The sequence below is a fragment of the Perognathus longimembris genome, chromosome 1 (genome assembly GCF_023159225.1).
Source record: "Perognathus longimembris pacificus isolate PPM17 chromosome 1, ASM2315922v1, whole genome shotgun sequence".
In the NCBI taxonomy this organism is placed as follows: domain Eukaryota; kingdom Metazoa; phylum Chordata; class Mammalia; order Rodentia; family Heteromyidae; genus Perognathus; species Perognathus longimembris.
The window spans coordinates 8,784,182-8,801,547 of NC_063161.1; the positions used below are offsets into that span (position 1 = coordinate 8,784,182).

Here is a 17,366-nt window from a genome sequence, read left to right on the forward strand (position 1 = left end):
AGAAAAGCAACACTGAGTGTAATATGATGCTGTAGAAGTAGGAGAGTGATATGATTTGATTTTGTTTTTAAAACTCTCCACAGCTACTATATAATGAATGTTTTAAAGGTGACAACGTGGAAATAAGGGTTAAGGTGGTGAGGATCAAGTGAAGTGAGGCACACAGGACTTTCTCTAGGTTGAATTTGAGAGGTGAAGGTTCCTGGCTTTCATGATTGCCTGGTATACCACTTATTGAGGTGTATGGAATGCCAGGGGCATACCGGATTTCAGGGGTGATGGTGGTGGAGAACTAAAGACCATTTTGGGGCATGTGGCATTTTACCTGATGTGTGATAGCCAAGTAGTCGCATTTGAGTATAGGAAGAAGCCTACGCTTCTCACTAATAACTTGGTAGTTATTAGTGTGAATTGAAACCATGGGGATGGACCAAAGCACTCAGAGAGAAGAGAAATGACCCATGATTAAGTGCCAAGGAATACTTTATTTTTAGAAATCTGTTAAAGGAGAAGCTAGGGAGTAATCAGTGATTGTTACAATAAAATCATAAAAAAAAAACCCACCCAAGCAAACAGGTTGTGTAGTATCTTAGAAACTAAAAAAGAATGTTTTAAGAAGACTGTCAACTTTTTTGACTTGCTAGAAGACCAAATAACTTGAGGATGGCAAAATGTCTGTTGGATTAGGTAACATGGAAGTAATAGAACTAAGTTGAATTAAGGAAGTGAAGATGTGAAGTGGTAGGTAGGGAAATGATAGAGAGAGAGAGAGAGAGAGAGAGAGAGAGAGAGAGAGAGAGAGAGAGAGAGAGAGAGAGAGAGAGAGAGAGAGTCCCAAGGAGAACTTATAAAAATCACAGCTTATTCATTCATTTACCATTTTTAACCTTTTTGTTTTGTTCTTTCAGATTGTGCCAGTGAATTTTGATCCACACTTGGGGGAGGGATGTTTTGAGATAGGCTATTTGGAGGGGGAATTGCTCTTAGAGAGTTCTGCAATGAACTTTTTTCTGTGACTGGGGATTTTCTCAGATGGCCACTTGGAGAAGGCAAATTGCTGAGCCACAGAACAATTTCCAGGATCTTGCCAACTTGAATTTCAAAGTAGGGGTACCAGTTTATACCTGGTTTGTCAGTGTATGAAAGGAGATGGGAAGTTTCCAGAAAATAGGACGTGTGTTTGTTTTCGAGACTGCCCATAATCTGTAAAGACAAGACAGGTTAGTGATGCAAAAAAGAATGAATGATGAGTGGAGCAGTCAAGTTTTCACATAGGTGCTAGGGGCAGAATGCAGGGACAAGTGGTGAGATCGGCATAGAATGGGAGAATTACCTCTTTATCATGACCAAATGTAGGCAAGAGGAGATGTGTGTGTTCCTAGGTAGAACTGTAAATTTGGTTATACCTGGTTTGTCAGTGTATGAAAGGAGATGGGAAGTTTCCAGAAAATAGGACGTGTGTTTGTTTTCGAGACTGCCCATAATCTGTAAAGACAAGACAGGTTAGTGATGCAAAAAAGAATGAATGATGAGTGGAGCAGTCAAGTTTTCACATAGGTGCTAGGGGCAGAATGCAGGGACAAGTGGTGAGATCGGCATAGAATGGGAGAATTACCTCTTTATCATGACCAAATGTAGGCAAGAGGAGATGTGTGTGTTCCTAGGTAGAACTGTAAATTTGGTTATACCTGGTTTGTCAGTGTATGAAAGGAGATGGGAAGTTTCCAGAAAATAGGAAGTGTGTTTGTTTTCGAGACTGCCCATAATCTGTAAAGACAAGACAGGTTAATGAGGCAAAAAAGAATGAATGATGAGTGGAGCAGTCAAGTTTTCACATAGGTGCTAGGGGCAGAATGCAGGGACAAGTGGTGAGATCGGCATAGAATGGGAGAATTACCTCTTTATCATGACCAAATGTAGGCAAGAGGAGATGTGTGTGTTCCTAGGTAGAACTGTAAATTTGGTGGTGGTGAGAAGATACTGTTTGAATGCTTGTCCTTTAAAATGATAAAAAAAAAAAGGCTTGGTGAATTTATGACTATATACCCAGCTATTGAGGAGGCAGAAATTGAGAGGATTGAGTGATGTTCAAGACTATCCCCAGCCAGTGAAGAGGCAGAACTTAGAACTGAGTTCAAGGTCACCCAGATAAATAAAGACACACCTCTCAAAATAAATATTCTGGGGATGGTAATGCACACCTAAAAGCCCAAGTACATGGGAGACATAGGTAGGAGGATTGTGGTCCAGGCTACACAGTGGGGGAAAAAAGACTGTCTAGAGGGGAAAAAGTATAAAGGGTTAAGGGCATGTGTCAAGTGCACAAGGCCCTGAGTTCAAACCTTATTATTGCCTCCATCTCCCAATTAATGTACTTGGATAGATTATAAGCCAAGTGTAGGTGGTAGAGGAGAGAGTAAGACAGATTTGAAAAGACAACAGTCATTTTCGAGGATGGGAAAACTTTGGTAGGAATGCCCTTTTGAGAAACAGATCTACTGATTTTTGTGAGTTGATTTTATAACTTTCTACTTTGCAGTATTTATTGATCAGTTCTAGAAACCTGGGAGTGGAGTCTTTAGGATCCTTAGCAGTTAGGTTTTTGGGAAATTGTGCTGGCTCCCTAGTTGTATACACTTCTTTTCATCAGTCCTTTGTAACCACAGAGAAACTTCTACAAAGCAAGTTGTTTCTTGTATTATTAAACCTTGAGACAGCAAATCTAAAATGTACCCCACCAGACCGCATAGTACAAAGTTCAGCACTTGGGGAAGCACGAATCAGGATGCTTTATAAGATTAGAATTACTGGCAGTACCCATATTGTTGTCCTAGATTATCTGAGTTTTCTTGGCAGAGTCAAGCTTGCCGAAGACTTTCTTGGTAGATTCTCCCTAGAAGAATTCCTCCTTTAGTGGTCAAACTGACATCACCCCTGAACTTTTAATGTAGAGTCCAATAAGCTTTGTGGTACATTGAGTCTGATAAAACATTCTTCTGAAGTATGTGGCATTGTAATATGTGGCATATGTAATATGTAATGTGAGACTGTGATCCTTTTCAGAGTAGCTTCATAATGTGGAATCATCTTAGACCCTTTTTTTGTTGTTGTTCCTGTCTTGTGGTGTTACAGATCAAATTCAAAATCTTGCTACCACTGGGCTACATTCCTTTTGTCCCTTAACATGAACACTGTAGCTTATTTATAGATATAAAGTATATAATTCTTTGTCAAGATTAGAGTTTTTCCTCTTACCTCTTTGCTTTCCTCCCTCCCTTCTCCTGTCCCTTCTTTCCTCCAAGAAATGTGGACATGCAGAAACACAAAGAAACGTTTACCTAGTTTGCCACAGTGGTGAGTGTATGTCCATGTGTGTGAAGGAAACATTTTATTTCTGATTATAATTTCTTAAATAGATTAGTAATCTGGAAAGGAACATATATTTATGATAGAATTTTTCCATGTGATTCCAAAGAAGTTTTCTAGTGGTTCTCCTCATGGGAATTGCAAATTGCAAAGGTAGTTTTGAGGTCTTTTGAGACAGATATATTTAAACTTTGTGTACCTTATTTCTAGAATTTCTTTTCTGGGTAATTTTTGCTTTGATATAGATACATTTTTATCTTTATTCCATCTCAAAATTTATTAAAATATAACACCATAAAAACAATTGTATGGATATTTGTGGCTGTGTTTGTTTTATTGATACTGTACTTAGGGATGAATGAGTGTTAAGAATACTAACATACTTTTGAAATTCTTTGGAAAGACTACAGTGTCTTAGAGTGAGGTTAGTATACTCATTTCCAATAGAGGAGAGGAAGTATGGGTAGCTTTAGACTTAAAGCATGTCTATGAAATGTGACCAGGAAGATAGGCTCTGGGATGACATGGGGAAGTTGCATATACACACCGTCTATGGGCATATAGAAGACCCTAACAGTTCATGGAAAATCAAGATTTGATTTTCTTTTATTTAGTTTAAAAAATACCTGTCTCACTTTAAGCTTGTAAGTTTTTACTCAGCTTTCGTACTAGAAATGAAGCAATCCTGTTTTTCGAAGGAGGGAGGTTCTGCCTAAAGAAAGTTCTGGGTGAGGCTAATTCCTGCCACAGCAGCCCTCCCAGGTTTGGATGAGCTAAGAGTCTAAGGTGGGAGGAGAGCAAAGGTATTATAAAGTCTGGGGAAGGTACCTATTTAGCATGTTGAAAAAGAAACTCCATTTTAGCAGGTAACCTAAGACCACAACATTCCAATAGCAAGTAAGAGAGGGAGGCTGTGTGAACCTATAACCTGCATGGGTCTCCTGTGCCTGTGGGACTTCAGACCTTACTTGGACATTTCATGAGCGGGATGGAGCTGTTTCAACATGTCTGAGGGGTAACCAGAAGCCTGAGGCAACTGGAAGGCGGTAGGCCTATTGTTTTTTTTTATTTTATTTTGTTTTGTTTTTCTTTTAATGACTTAAAGGAGGAGAATATTCCTTAAAACAGTAATATTCTGAGAGCACACACTAGGTGCTAGGTTCTATACTGAAGACTGGTTAAAAATAGATGAACTAAGGCTAGATCTTAAGTGTCTACCCTGAAGGATGTGGAAAAGGTGATGAGACTGATAGGGAAGTAACCTGTAGTTGTCACTGGCAGAAGTGGCGGCTGCAGGGTTGCATACCCCAGGCCTCACACAATGGAGAGCCACTTTCAGTGAGGGTGGACCTTGGGGTTTAAACATGAAGAAATGGGTCAGGGAGATCAGGAAAGAACACAAGCATTGACATAGGGAGAACAAATTAGTTGTCTTCTGGAGGAAAAGAAAGCCCTACCAAGACAGATAATTTGATAATAATTATTTATCAACATGCATAGGGTAAAAAGCCTTGCCTGGCAAACAGGCATTTAAAAATAAATGTTTGAACTGAACAAAATTAGAAAGTGTAATCACTCCAATTTTGGCAAAATAGTATACATAGTTTATATCACTTGATCTTATTGTAGCTCCTAAGGGAATAGCATATCCATTTTGGTTAAAGAAACAAAAGTCTAAAAAGGTGACAAGTTTTCCCTAAGCCATGATAGTACTACTGTAGATGCAGATTTCAGACTTTGAATTTTATCCTGCCTAGTATAGTATCTGTAACATGCTAAGGACTACAGAACCGTGTGGCTCTAAAGCCCTTGTTATTTAACCTTCAGAAAGAAGGCTTTGTTGGTCTAAACTAGGTCATTAGTAATAAAAAGGCAGTCTAGTTAAGTTTACATCTACATTTTCCTGTGTTTTAAAAGCTTCGAAGACTTAAGAATTATTTGTGGTGAAATGAGATAAAGGATAATGGTGTGTGAAGGGAGTGAGTATAAGCTGCGAGGATTCTGGGTGTATGCCTGGCTTTCTGCAAAGGGATCCAGAAGAATCAGGTCAGAGGGGAAGCGTGGTGCATTTGCCTTGATCTTGAGTGGCAGAGTTTTCTGATTGCTTCATTCATGTTTAAAGGACTCATCTTAAACTAATTTATGTCTAGCAAGTAGAAATTGGTGCCAGTGGCTTATTACTACCCCCACCCATCCTTGTCTTTTGCAAGAATCTTTTGAGTGGTGATTGTATTTCTAGAAGGAGAGAGAGAGAGAGAGAGAGAGAGAGAGAGAGAGAGAGAGAGAGAGAGAGAGAGAGAGAGAGAGAGAGTGTGTCAGAGTCCCTGAAGGCAAATACAAAGTGTGTGTGCTGTACACTCCAGTTTAGACACTTGGGGCTGGGAACTCCCAGAGAGGGGGTGGGGAGGGAGGGAGGAGAAGGAAGGCGAGAGGGAGGAGAGAGAACAACAGAACAGTCCGCTGGAGAGGAGGGGGGGAGGAGACTCATTTTTTTTTAAAGATTTTTTTAAACTCAGATAATTTTGGGGGGGTTCTCCCCACCCTACCCCTTTTCCCCCATTCTGGCACCCCTTTTCCTTCGGTTCACTGAAGTGCCTTTTTGCAGTCCAGGATCAACGGACCTCTGAGTTTGAGCAGCCGGGTCTGACATGATGTACCTCTGGGTGAGTACCGAGTGCTGTGGCTGAGGGCTTGCACTTGCACATATAAGGAATGGAAAGCTGCGAGGTCTGCTCTTGCACAAATGGCCTTCCCCACAGCACACAAACTGCCACATCCCTTCACATAGGTGTTAGATTTAAAAACTAGCAGTGTCTGTGACATTGGTGTATTGTTTTATTTTGCTTTAAGTGTTGTTTATGTTATTAGGCTGAGGTACAGGGCTGAGTTCCCAGAGCAGTACCATCCCCTGGGCTTGGTAGGTTTGGAGAAGGCAAGTGGGCAGGTGAAATGAGCTGCTGGCTTCAAGAGCAGCAGCTGCCTTGACATCAGAATCAGCTTGGGTTATATATTCAGGGCACTGATCGTGATAATCAAGCCATACCTTTAACTATGGCACAGTCACTAATTAGGAATAAAGTTTTCTAACTTTTATCTAGTGATTTTATTGTCATTCACAATAGTCTGGTGAAATATGTTCCTCTAGTTATTAAAACTGTTTGAGAGAAGTCATTAAATCATAAAGAATGACTTGCCCATAGAAACTAGACCTGTTGCATCTAGAATAGTAATTAATAAACAGACATTGTAAAGCATTTTATATTTATAGAGCCAGGAACTTAATATGTAGCTTATGTTATGTTAATTTACTGCTAGCCATGACATTGTAATTTTGAGTAGAGAGAAACATTCTGGAATTGGAGAGGTGTTTAAGTTAAAAAGGTGATTACTTTTAGGAGAATGCCAAGGCAATTAATACAGAACCATGGCCTCGCTCACCTCGATCCTACATTTAGCTGTAAAAACAAGAACATCTTGTAAAGATGGCGATATCTCTCTTAAGCAGACAGCTGTTGTGTGTTGCTAAGGGAGCCTAGTAGATGTGATGCCCTTGGCTACCAGCCAGCCTTTGAAAGTTTCACTTTGCCCTTTGCCCTTCAGCCCAGATGTCTGGAAGTGTAGGAACCTACTTGGCTCAGCAGGCTACAGAATTCTAAACTAGATTTGTGGAGATGGAACACAGTTATGACATGTGTATATGTATCTTTGTGTGTGTTGGGAGGGGCTTCTTTCCTGCTTCTCCCTTCCTATTTGATATGACCTTGAAATATTATTTCCTCCCCTCTATTGATTTGCTTTTGTGGTACTGTTTATGAGAACTTAAAGGACTTTTCTGACACACTAATGTGCATTAATCAGTTTTTCACCTGCCTGGTTGGAGGAGTGATTCGTGCTGTGCTCCAGAGGATGGGCTGTTCTGTCATTTTATTTGTTTCCAAGAGGAGTTATGAAAGGAAACAAGTTGAGTTAATCACATTCTTATTCATTTGTGTTTGATGAAAGCAGACAGTGTGTCTCTTGCAGTTATTTGTATATCTGTCCTAATCCTCTTTATTTACTAGCCTCAGAGCAGAACTTTCAAACCAATATATCACATATTGGATTGAAATACAAATATGTCAAAATAACTTCCCCCTCTATCCTGGAAACAGCCAGGGGATTCTGTGGTCATGATGAACATAGGCATTCTTAGTTGCCATTCGGATGCCATTAAAATATTATCATTTTCTATGTGTACCATGATACCTTGAAAGTATCGGTAGCATTGTTTACAGGACCAAGGCTCTGTCTCATTGTCTCCATCATCTAGCCCAGCACCCTAAATGTTTGATTCAATAAAGATGTCTAAGGAGCCATAGCTGAAGAACTCCAGATAAAGAAATTGGCACCAGTGGCTCATACTTATAATTCTAGCTACTCAGTAGGCTTAGATCTGAGGGTCGCAGTTTGAAGCCAGTCAGGGCAAGAAAGACTGTGAGACTCTTATTTTCGAGAGACTAGCCAAAAAAAAAAACCCAACAAAAAACCAACCAACAAAAGAAAGCCAGAAGTGGAGCTGCAGCTCAAGTGATAGAGTGCTAGCCTTGAGCAAAAAAGTTCAGGGACAGTGCCTGTGCCCTGAGTTCAAGCCCCAGGACTAGCACCAAAAAGAAAGGAAAAAGAAAAGGAAATCTAGGTGGACAAATATTATTAAGTGGGAGGCTCTGGGGAACTGTGTGGAGAAACACACTCAGGTGAAAACAGAAGATCAGAACTCTAGACTGGATTTAACCAGAACCAGGGTAGGCAAGCTAGTACCAACCAGTGTGACTTTGGACAGTCCTTTAATAGTTTTAAGCCTCAGTTTTCACAGCCCTAAGATAGTTTCACACCGATAAGATTGAACTGAAGCCGTTCTGATTATGAAAATCTGTGAGGAGAACTTTGTGGACCAATAAACATGCCTGAAAGATGCATATTTTGCAAAGATGTATTGTGTCTCTGAACACAAAAAGCTTGCAGAACATATATTACATATAGCATTCCCATTGTCTGATTGGTTTTGATACCAACAGTAAATCAAAGTCACTGTTGGTGCATGTTCCAGGAATATTACCCAACTGGATTCAGCAGTCAATATTTCTGAGTGATTTGGACATTCATAGAACCCATAGTTGGAGACTAAAAGTTGCACCTTATCCAAGTGTTTTCCATTTGTATAGTTTAAATCAGTGTGCTCCTGTGGGCCTAAAATGCTGATAAAATGCTGTCTTGTGCTGTAGATACTTTCCTCTTTTCCATGTCTTTCTTGTTGAGTCATCTTCCCCTTTGGTGAATTTGATAGCAAGCAGCCTAGTTTAGTGCAAAGAATATGGGTATTAGAGACTTCACTAAATCTTACCCTTGAAGTTCTCAGATATATGACTGTGGAAAAATTACTCAACCTCTCTAAATCTCAATTTCCTCATTTCTTCTGTAGGGAAATTAATGACCACCATGGGGGATTAATGGGGAGATTTGAATTTACCTATGAAACATGTTAAACAGGGTATATGACAAAGAGTAGATACTCAGTAAACAACTAAAGTAATTTTTCCCTTCAAACATTTGTGTAGACTGTTGACTACTCCCAAGACATTTTCTCCATTATGTTGAAAATGTATTTGAATTCATGTAGGGAGAACTTGGGAAAAATGGCTCTTTTCACATGAAATACTTTTTCTTTAATTGACATTTTCTGTACTCATGGACAGGAAAACTCATGAAGGTTGTCTTTAAACTTTGTTTGTTTTTTTTGTTTGTTTGTTTGCCAGTCCTGGGGCTTGGACTCAGGGCCTGAGCACTGTCCCTGGCTTCTTTTGCTCAAGGCTAGCGCTCTGCCACTTGAGCCACAGCGCCACTTCTGGCTATTTTCTGTATATGTGGTGCTGGGTAATTGAACCTAGGGCTTCATGTATAGGAGGCAAGCACTCTTGCCACTAGGCCATATCCCCAGCCCGTCTTTAAACTTTTTGGAGGGTATGCAGCACTATTGAGCATTTATTCTCCCTGTCTCCTCTTCATCATTCAAAACAGGGGAGGAGAGAGAGAGAGAAAGAGACAGACAGACAGCAGACAGATAGGCAGATAGACATGATTCCTATACTGAGCAAACTTGTTTGCTTGATGATTATACAATTTATATCCAGTATCCAAAATTATACTACAGTTACTTAAATTCCTTGAAAACAGGACATCTTCTCTCTGTACTGAGCTTGGCTATTGGCTAGCCTGTCACTAGGGTCTTTTATGCATGTTCTGTATGGAGGAACTTTTGGATCTCATTTTGAATTTGTTGTTGTAGATCAATTCTGTCTCCTTAATAAATCAGTTCAACCAACACTTAATGAATGCCTATAATGGGTAGAGCCAGCTGTTGCAAACAAAGATGATTAAAGACATCCGGTACCGGAGGCAAAAGTAAATATACAGTATTGATTTTTGTTTGAAGTTATTCAATTAACAAGTGTTTATATATATATATATGTATATGTATATGTATATGTTCGCTTATTTCATCCTCACATTGCTAAAGGGTAAGTATTGCTATTCTATTGTATAAGCAAGGAAAGAGACCAAGGAAGAGGACAGGTCAATTAGTAAATGACAGATCTGGAAACTGAGTCCCACCTTTGTTAAACAATGACTCCTTTTTTTTTTCTTCCATAGTAGCTTTTAACAAAAAGCTGGCTTTTTAAAAAAAAAATTTAAAAAGTCATACTTCCCTATATGAAAGAAGTAGAAATGTGCTTCTAAAACCAAATAATAGGTTATGCTTTCTTAGTATCTTAAACATAGACATTTCAAGTAGTAGAAAACGTCCATACAGCCACATAAAGCTGAAATTTTTCCCATTTTTTTTCTCAAATTTTTATTATCAAACTGATGTACAGAGAGGTTACAGTTTCATACGTTGGGCATTGGATACATTTCTTGTACTGTTTGTTACCTTGTCTCTCATGCCCCCCTCCCTCCCCCCCTTTCCCCCTCCCCGCCAGGTCCCATTTTGTTTTAAATTGAAAGTTAGCTATTACTTTAATTTTACAAATGAAAAGCAGGAACCTTAGTAGCTTTTTAAATCAGCAAGTGTAGAATCAGCAGAGTTAGGATTTGAGCCTTGAAGCTTATGCACCAAACCTCACTTTTCTCATATTTGTTCAGTGGTTTCCATTTGCCACCGCTACTATTTAGTATTCTTGAATGGAGATGTGAAAATGAGCCTGATTCTGTCTCCATTACCACTGGTTACTTGATATGTGCAACATAATTATGTCCACCTTGATTTTCAGTGTGTGAAAAGGATGTGGCACTGCTTGGGAACACTTTTGGAACAATCTTACAAAAAGCATTTATACACAGTTTTAGAAACAAAATGCTATGGAACTTTGGATATCTTAGACTGAGAGTTGTGGTCTCAGTTGTAACATTTCTCAGTGTATGATCTTCCTATACAGTAGTTTTCTAACCTTACAATGAGATTACCAGATTACTGAAATAAGAAGCTTTGGGGGAGAAGCTAATTAGTGAAAACACATATAACAACAGTACCTTTTAAATTCAGGTTGTGTCAACTTGGTCTTCTAGTGCTCACTTTTTCTTACCTTTTGCCATTCAAATTGGGCTGTAGGATTAGAGAAGTAGACAATGGTAAGTTAAACGATCACAAAATGTAGAAACAGTTCAGTTCAGATAACATTTAAGACCAGATACTGTAAATGGGTACTTGGCACTGAAAAGCTATTAAAAGGTTTTAAGTAGGATTAGGAGTAAAGTGGAGTTTATAATTAGATTTCCTTTAAAAAAAAAACTGCAAACAAACACTATCTACAGAGATTAGAGGAGAGTAGAAATGCCAAGAAAAGTAAGGTGATAGGAAGCAGCCGCAGTGACTGGGCAGGCTGGAGAGATGAGAACTCTATGAGGGATACTCACAGGTGCAGCGGACAAACGTCATGACGTAGATGATGATGATGATGATGATGATGATGGTTATTATTATTTTGGTAGGAGAGAAGATAAAGGGGATCATGGGTTTGATTTTGGATTTGGCATTTTGGGGTATCTGAGATATTTAGAGAGGAAATACTGTTAGATAACTGCTACTTAGTTCTGGGAACAAGAAAGATAAAGTTTAAGCTTTATAAATTTTTGAAAATCTACATGCAGTGACATTGAAGCTATGGACAAGTACCATGATAGGTTAAAATGAGAATAGTCTGGGGAGGAAGTGTAGAGCAAAAAGAGAAGTTAATACCTGGGAAAGGGGATAAACTCTCAGAGAATAGGCTCTGGAAAAAAATTATTCTTCAGGAGGAAAATGAAAAAAACAACAGCTAGAAGATAAAGGTGATGGTGTGGGGCAGAAGAGAGAACTGAAAAAAGTCCGTTTTACAAACTTGACAGTTGCTGCTTCCTTTAGCAAGAGTTATTTTGGGGAAATAATAGAATGTGGCCAGGTGAGAAGGTAGTAGGAGACAAGGAAATAAGATAGAAATAAGACAGAATAGAGATAGAAATAAGATATAAATAATGAATATAGATCAATACTGGGACAGTTAAACTCTGAAGGAACTGGATGTGGGGAGAAGAAGCTTTATTTATTTTAATATTTAATTTTAAATAAATGAGACATAAGTCTGGGACTATCTCAGTCATAGACACTGCTTGCTAAGCATGTGCAAGCCTCTGGATTCGGCCCCTGGCATCGTTAAATAAATAAATAAATTGCAAGAGATTTAATCACATTTAAAAATTGAGTAAATCTGGGGCTGGGGATATGGCCTAGTGGCAAGAGTGCTTGCCCCGTATACATGAGGCCCTGGGTTCAATTCCCCAGCACCACATATACAGAAAATGGCCAGAAGTGGCGCTGTGGCTCAAGTGGCAGAGTGCTAGCCTTGAGCAAAGAGAAGCCAGGGACAGTGCTCAGGCCCTGAGTCCAAGCCCCAGGACTGGCAAAAAAAAAAAAAAAAAAAAAAAAAAAAAAAATTTTGAGTAAATCTATTTGAGTAAGAAAAGTAGAACATATGAGAGAAGATAAGGGTTAAATAAGTGTGCTTTGAGAAGACTGAATTGATTTAGGAGTAAGGAAAGCTCTACTACATAGCAAGAGATAAAGTAGAGAAGAAATGGAAAAGCTAACAGCATCTATGAGTCTAAGATATCTTTACAAGCAGGTTGGCTTGAGGGCGTACAAGTGAGGTCACTGGCTTGGTAGAATGTTGGTCATTGGTAAGTGCTATTTCAATTAGAATGATAGAAATAAAAAGCCAGTTGGAATGGACTGTGTTATTTGTTGGTAAGGATGTTGATACCAGGAGCATTACTGTGGAGCCAAACACTAATTTGGGGCTGTAATTGAGGAAAATGAAGGCTCAAGGGAGTTTTTTGGTCAGGAAGGGATGCACTGGAGTTTGAACTCATGGCCTGGAGCTTGTTAGTTTGGTGAAAAGTCACTGTGCCCTCCAGCCCTCAAGGAAGGATTTAAAAAGATAGGTGCAAACATTTTCCCTGTCAGTGAGGAGGTTCAAGTAGAGAGGAAAAAATGGATAATGCTGAAAAAAAGATGCTGGTTTCAGGAGCTGTGTTCCACCTGTCCTAGTGAAGAGGGATATGGTAGGAAGGAGGGCAGAGGGTGTAGGTTCAGAGCCTGGGGTCTCTGGATTATTCCTGCTTTCTCTGCATCATGTGAGATGGATATAGCTAAAAGTGGAAAATAGAGAGTGGACAGGTATTGAAGATTTCAGGAGAGAGATAGGAGTTCAGAGAGCCATCCTAGGTTTGGTAGTAGGTATGGTAGGTTTAGATTTATGTTGTAGATCATATTCATGCTAGTATTGGTGGTAACAGGTCGGTTGTAAGATTTTTCTCCAGCAGTCTTCTGTTATTTAGATGTACAGGAAGAATAAAGAGATAAGGTGGAGACAATGAAAGGTTGGTTTTCCAGATGTTAGACCAAGGGGGAGACTGGCAAGGGAAAGAAGACTTTGGAAAGGATTCTGCATAATGTTCAATCATTAAACCTAAGCTGGCCTAAGGAAGGAGGAACATGAGAAAGAGTAGTGACAGTGAAAAAGTGGTATGATCACCTTGTGGACTAGCGAGAAAACAGATGGGAGAATTGCCAGAGTAGGAAAACTAGCACAAGTGAACTCTTAGTGTGGTGAAGATGGAATGCTTGAAATGCTTGACATTTTTAGAGGTGATGACAGTGTTAGGCTATGTTACTAGGTGGGTGGTTGAAATGAAGTGGTGAAAAATATACTTAGTGCTAAAGACAGTAAAAACAAAATCTTGCTGGGCCCTTGTCTCTCATGTCTATAATCCTAGCTACTCAGGAGGCTGAGATCTAAGGATCTCAGTTCAAAGCCAGCCTGGGAAGGAAATCTGTGAGGCTCTTATCTTCAATAAATTTCCAAAACCAAACCAAAACATAAAGCTGTAAGTGGAGCTCTGGCTCAAATGGTAGAGTCCTATCCTTGAGCAGAAAAGCTCAGAAACAGTGCCCAAGCCCTGAGTTCAAGCCTCAGGACTGACACATGCGCACACATGCCAACATCCATCTAGAGGCCAATATGTTAATTCTCTGTGATTGTTGAAGTTCTCAAAATAAGACCCATGATGGAGATGAAGACAGGGCAAGGCTAAAACTTTAGGAGGTCAGCAAGTATAGTTGGAAGGATCTGCAGTTTGGATGCAGGACAGAGTTTGGAAGTCCTATTGGAAGCCGGGATGTTTGGAATGTCCAACGTTGATAGTGGGGAGCACTGTGTTTGTCCCTGTGAGGCCTGTAAACATCTTCTCCTTCAGAAGTAGCTATAAACACAGATAGTCAGGTTTCCTTTAGAGCAAAAGAGTAAGGAAACATCAGAGAAAAAAGGGCAAGTTGTTAAAAGGGTTTCCTGAGAATGACTCATGACTTCAGAGCTTGGAAGGATAAGGATGAGTCAGAAATGAGATTGGAAGAGCAGATACACTGAGCTTTGAAATTCAGCCATGTGAGAGAGTTGGTCTTCTTGTGGTGTTTGAAGTGAGAGAGGTGAGGTGTGATGTTGGAGGTGAGTCAGGATGGGTGTATTGTCTAATAGTGTATCAGAAGGCAGTGTGGAGCTCCATCTTCAGTTTTTTAGATCTATTAGATGGGGGGGAGGGGTCCGCTGAGAATTTACATTTGTAGTATGTTCCCAGTTGATACGAAGTTGCTGGTCCAGAGACTACACTTTGAAAACTACTTTGAAAACTTCTGGTCTAGATAAATGGTTGTGGCCACAGAGACCAACTGTGAACTGCAGCTCAAACTAGTGCTTGCCCTGAGTGATGGGCAGTGTTTCCCTGTGGACAACTCTGTCTGGCAACTTTTTGTCTTCAGCAGTTTTAGGAGATCATAAATAGTGACACTTTCGAGGGGAGGGACAGGGGCAGGATACTGATTTCTAAGTGACTTAGTTTATTAGAAAATTTTATGGAATATCTATTTTAGGCAGCAACATGGGGATACCAATGGAAGCAGGATACATACATTACCCTTATTTTTTTAACGGTCTGAAACTGGGTCTTGAACTCAGAATCTGCCGATTTCCTCATTGGCTAGCACTCTACCAACTTAGCCAACCCCGTCTTCTTAAGGACATTGGAGTGAAAGGCTACAGAGGCTCAGCAGATTATTAACTATGCCTTATGAAGACTGCTTGCTAGTCAGTAAATGGTATGAGAAGTTAACAACAGGAATTCAGGAAAAATAGGCCATCACAAAAGACAGGAGTTGTTTGAGAAAGGTTTTCTTTTTTCTCACTTTTGTTTTTCCTCTTTTTTTCCCCCCCTCCCTTCCCCTTTGCCTTTTTTTTTTTTCTTGCCCCTTCCTTTTCCTATGTCTCATGAGCAATTGATTACATTTTGGCCTAAGCCACCATTATCTCTTACCGGTCTTACTACAATAATTCTCAGATTAGCATCCTGCTTCTGTTCTTCTTTCCACTCATTGTTCCAGTCTCTTTCAACACAGTAGTCAGAAGCAGTCCTTTTAAATATCTGTTTACATTGCTCCTTTGCACAATTTTTTTTAGTACCTTTGTATCACTCAGGATAAAAGTCAGATGCCTTACATTGGCCAATATAACCTTATTTGATTTGTTCTCCTGGGTAAGTCTTCACCCTCATTTTCTTTGAATCTGTTCTCTGTCTCCACTGATACCATATTGCCCTTCTGGCAATTATTTAAACATATCCAACACACTGGTGCCTCCGGGCCTCATCCATTCTCCTGCTATTTCCTCAGATGTCTGCATGACTCCCTTCCTTGCTTACTGAGAGCTGTACTCAAATGTCATGTGTAAAGGAGTTGCCTATATAAATGGTAATTCCCTTCTCCTTTGTCCATCTCCATTTCCCCATTTTAATTTTTCTCTATAGCATCTACCATTAGTTAATATGCTATAAGTATTGTTATTTTTTCTTCAGGAAGCCACAAGTGTATCCTTTGTGCTTAGGAAGGTGCCTGCCATATAGTGGATATTGACTTGGCATTTGTAGACTAGCCTCTTGTGCATTTGCCTCATAAAAAGGGAGATGGGAGAGGGGGGTTAGAGGTGTGGCTCAGTTGGTAGAATGCTAGCCAGTGAGTGAAAGTGGCAGGTACTGAGTTTGAGTCCTGGTCTTGGACCTACAAAGAAAGAAAGAAAAAGGAGAACGGAAAATAATGAAAAGACCAGTATCACTGGGGCTGGGAATATGGCCTAGTGGCAAGAGTGGTTGCCTAGTTTACATGAAGCCCTGGGTTCGATTCCCCAGCACCACATATGTAGAAAATGACCAGAAGTGGTGCTGTGGCTCAAGTGGTAGAGTGCTAGCCTTGAGCAAAAAGAAGCCAGGGACAGTGCTCAGGCCCTGAGTCCAAGGCCCAGGACTGGCAAAAACAAAACAAAACAACAACAACAAAAAAAAAACAGTATCATTGAAAGTAATAGGAATGGAAGGGATGGCATTATGGATAAATTAGAGAATCTTGAGCACTTGATGGATCTCTGTAGTATTAAGGAATTCTTGAAATTGTTTGCAGCACAGTAATACTAAGCCTTCTCGAAACATTGCCTTGTGATTTGTTCCTGTGGAAATGATGGTTTGGAGAGCTTCGAAGCTAAGATTCCAGTTAAATATAGAAGCTGTCTTTACTTTTTGGTTTTGGCAGTACTGGGGTTTTGAACTCAAGGCCTGTCACTTGCTAGGCAGGTAGGCTACCATTTGAGCCATGCCTCCAATCCTTTTGGTCTTTATTTATTTTTCAGATAGGATCTCTTGTTTTGTGTGGACTCAGACCCCAAATCTTCTGATCTTTGCCTCCCACAAAGCTGGGGTTGTAGATGTACACCACACCTGCCCAGTCTGTTTACTATTAGTTTTCATTGTTGATTGGTTGTGCTGGTCCTGGGGTTTTAATTCAGGGCCTAGACACTGTCTCTGGGCTTTTTTGCTCTACCACTTTGAGCCACAACTCCATTTCTCCTTTAGTTATTTGGAGATAAGAATCTCATGGACTTCCTTGCCCAGGTTAGCTTTGTACTGAATTCCTCTGACCTCAGCCTCCTGAGTAGCTAGGAATACAGTTGTGAGCCCTTGGTACCTGGCTACCTTTAGTTTTAATATGGCATCTAACATTAAAGAAGTACATTTTTTGTCACACTTTAAGTCAGATTATAGAATTTTTTGTAAAACTTTATGATTGTAGAATCAACCAAGTAAACAGATACTCCTTTTTATATATTTTAAATTATTCATTTGTAGGGCTAAAAACTTAGTATAAGTTAGAGCACAAATAGTAGCCAGGGAAAGTGTGAGGGAGACTCCAACTCCCAGTTTGGAGTTAGGTTCTTTTCCTAGCAACAAAACAATGCAAGGCACCAGACTGTAATCACGTCTGTAATCCTAGCTACTCAGGAGGCTGAGGTCTGAGGATCACAATTCAAAGCCAGATCAGACAGGAAAGTGTA

At 39.8% G+C, this 17,366-nt stretch overlaps 1 protein-coding gene across 10 annotated transcripts in view; it reads left to right on the forward strand.

Annotated features, from left to right (window-relative positions):
- The window catches only part of Rbfox2 (RNA binding fox-1 homolog 2), a 237,560-nt gene that overhangs the window by 109,275 nt on the left and 110,919 nt on the right, over positions 1-17,366 (forward strand). The window contains exon 1 of one of the 10 annotated variants that reach the window (XM_048356177.1): positions 5,808-6,029. The exons of the other annotated variants lie outside the window; for them this stretch is intronic. Within the exon in view, the coding sequence (XP_048212134.1) occupies positions 6,015-6,029 (15 nt within the window). The 5' untranslated portion in view covers positions 5,808-6,014. Of the gene's footprint in view, positions 1-5,807; positions 6,030-17,366 lie in introns of those variants that run through there. 10 annotated transcript variants of the gene reach the window in all.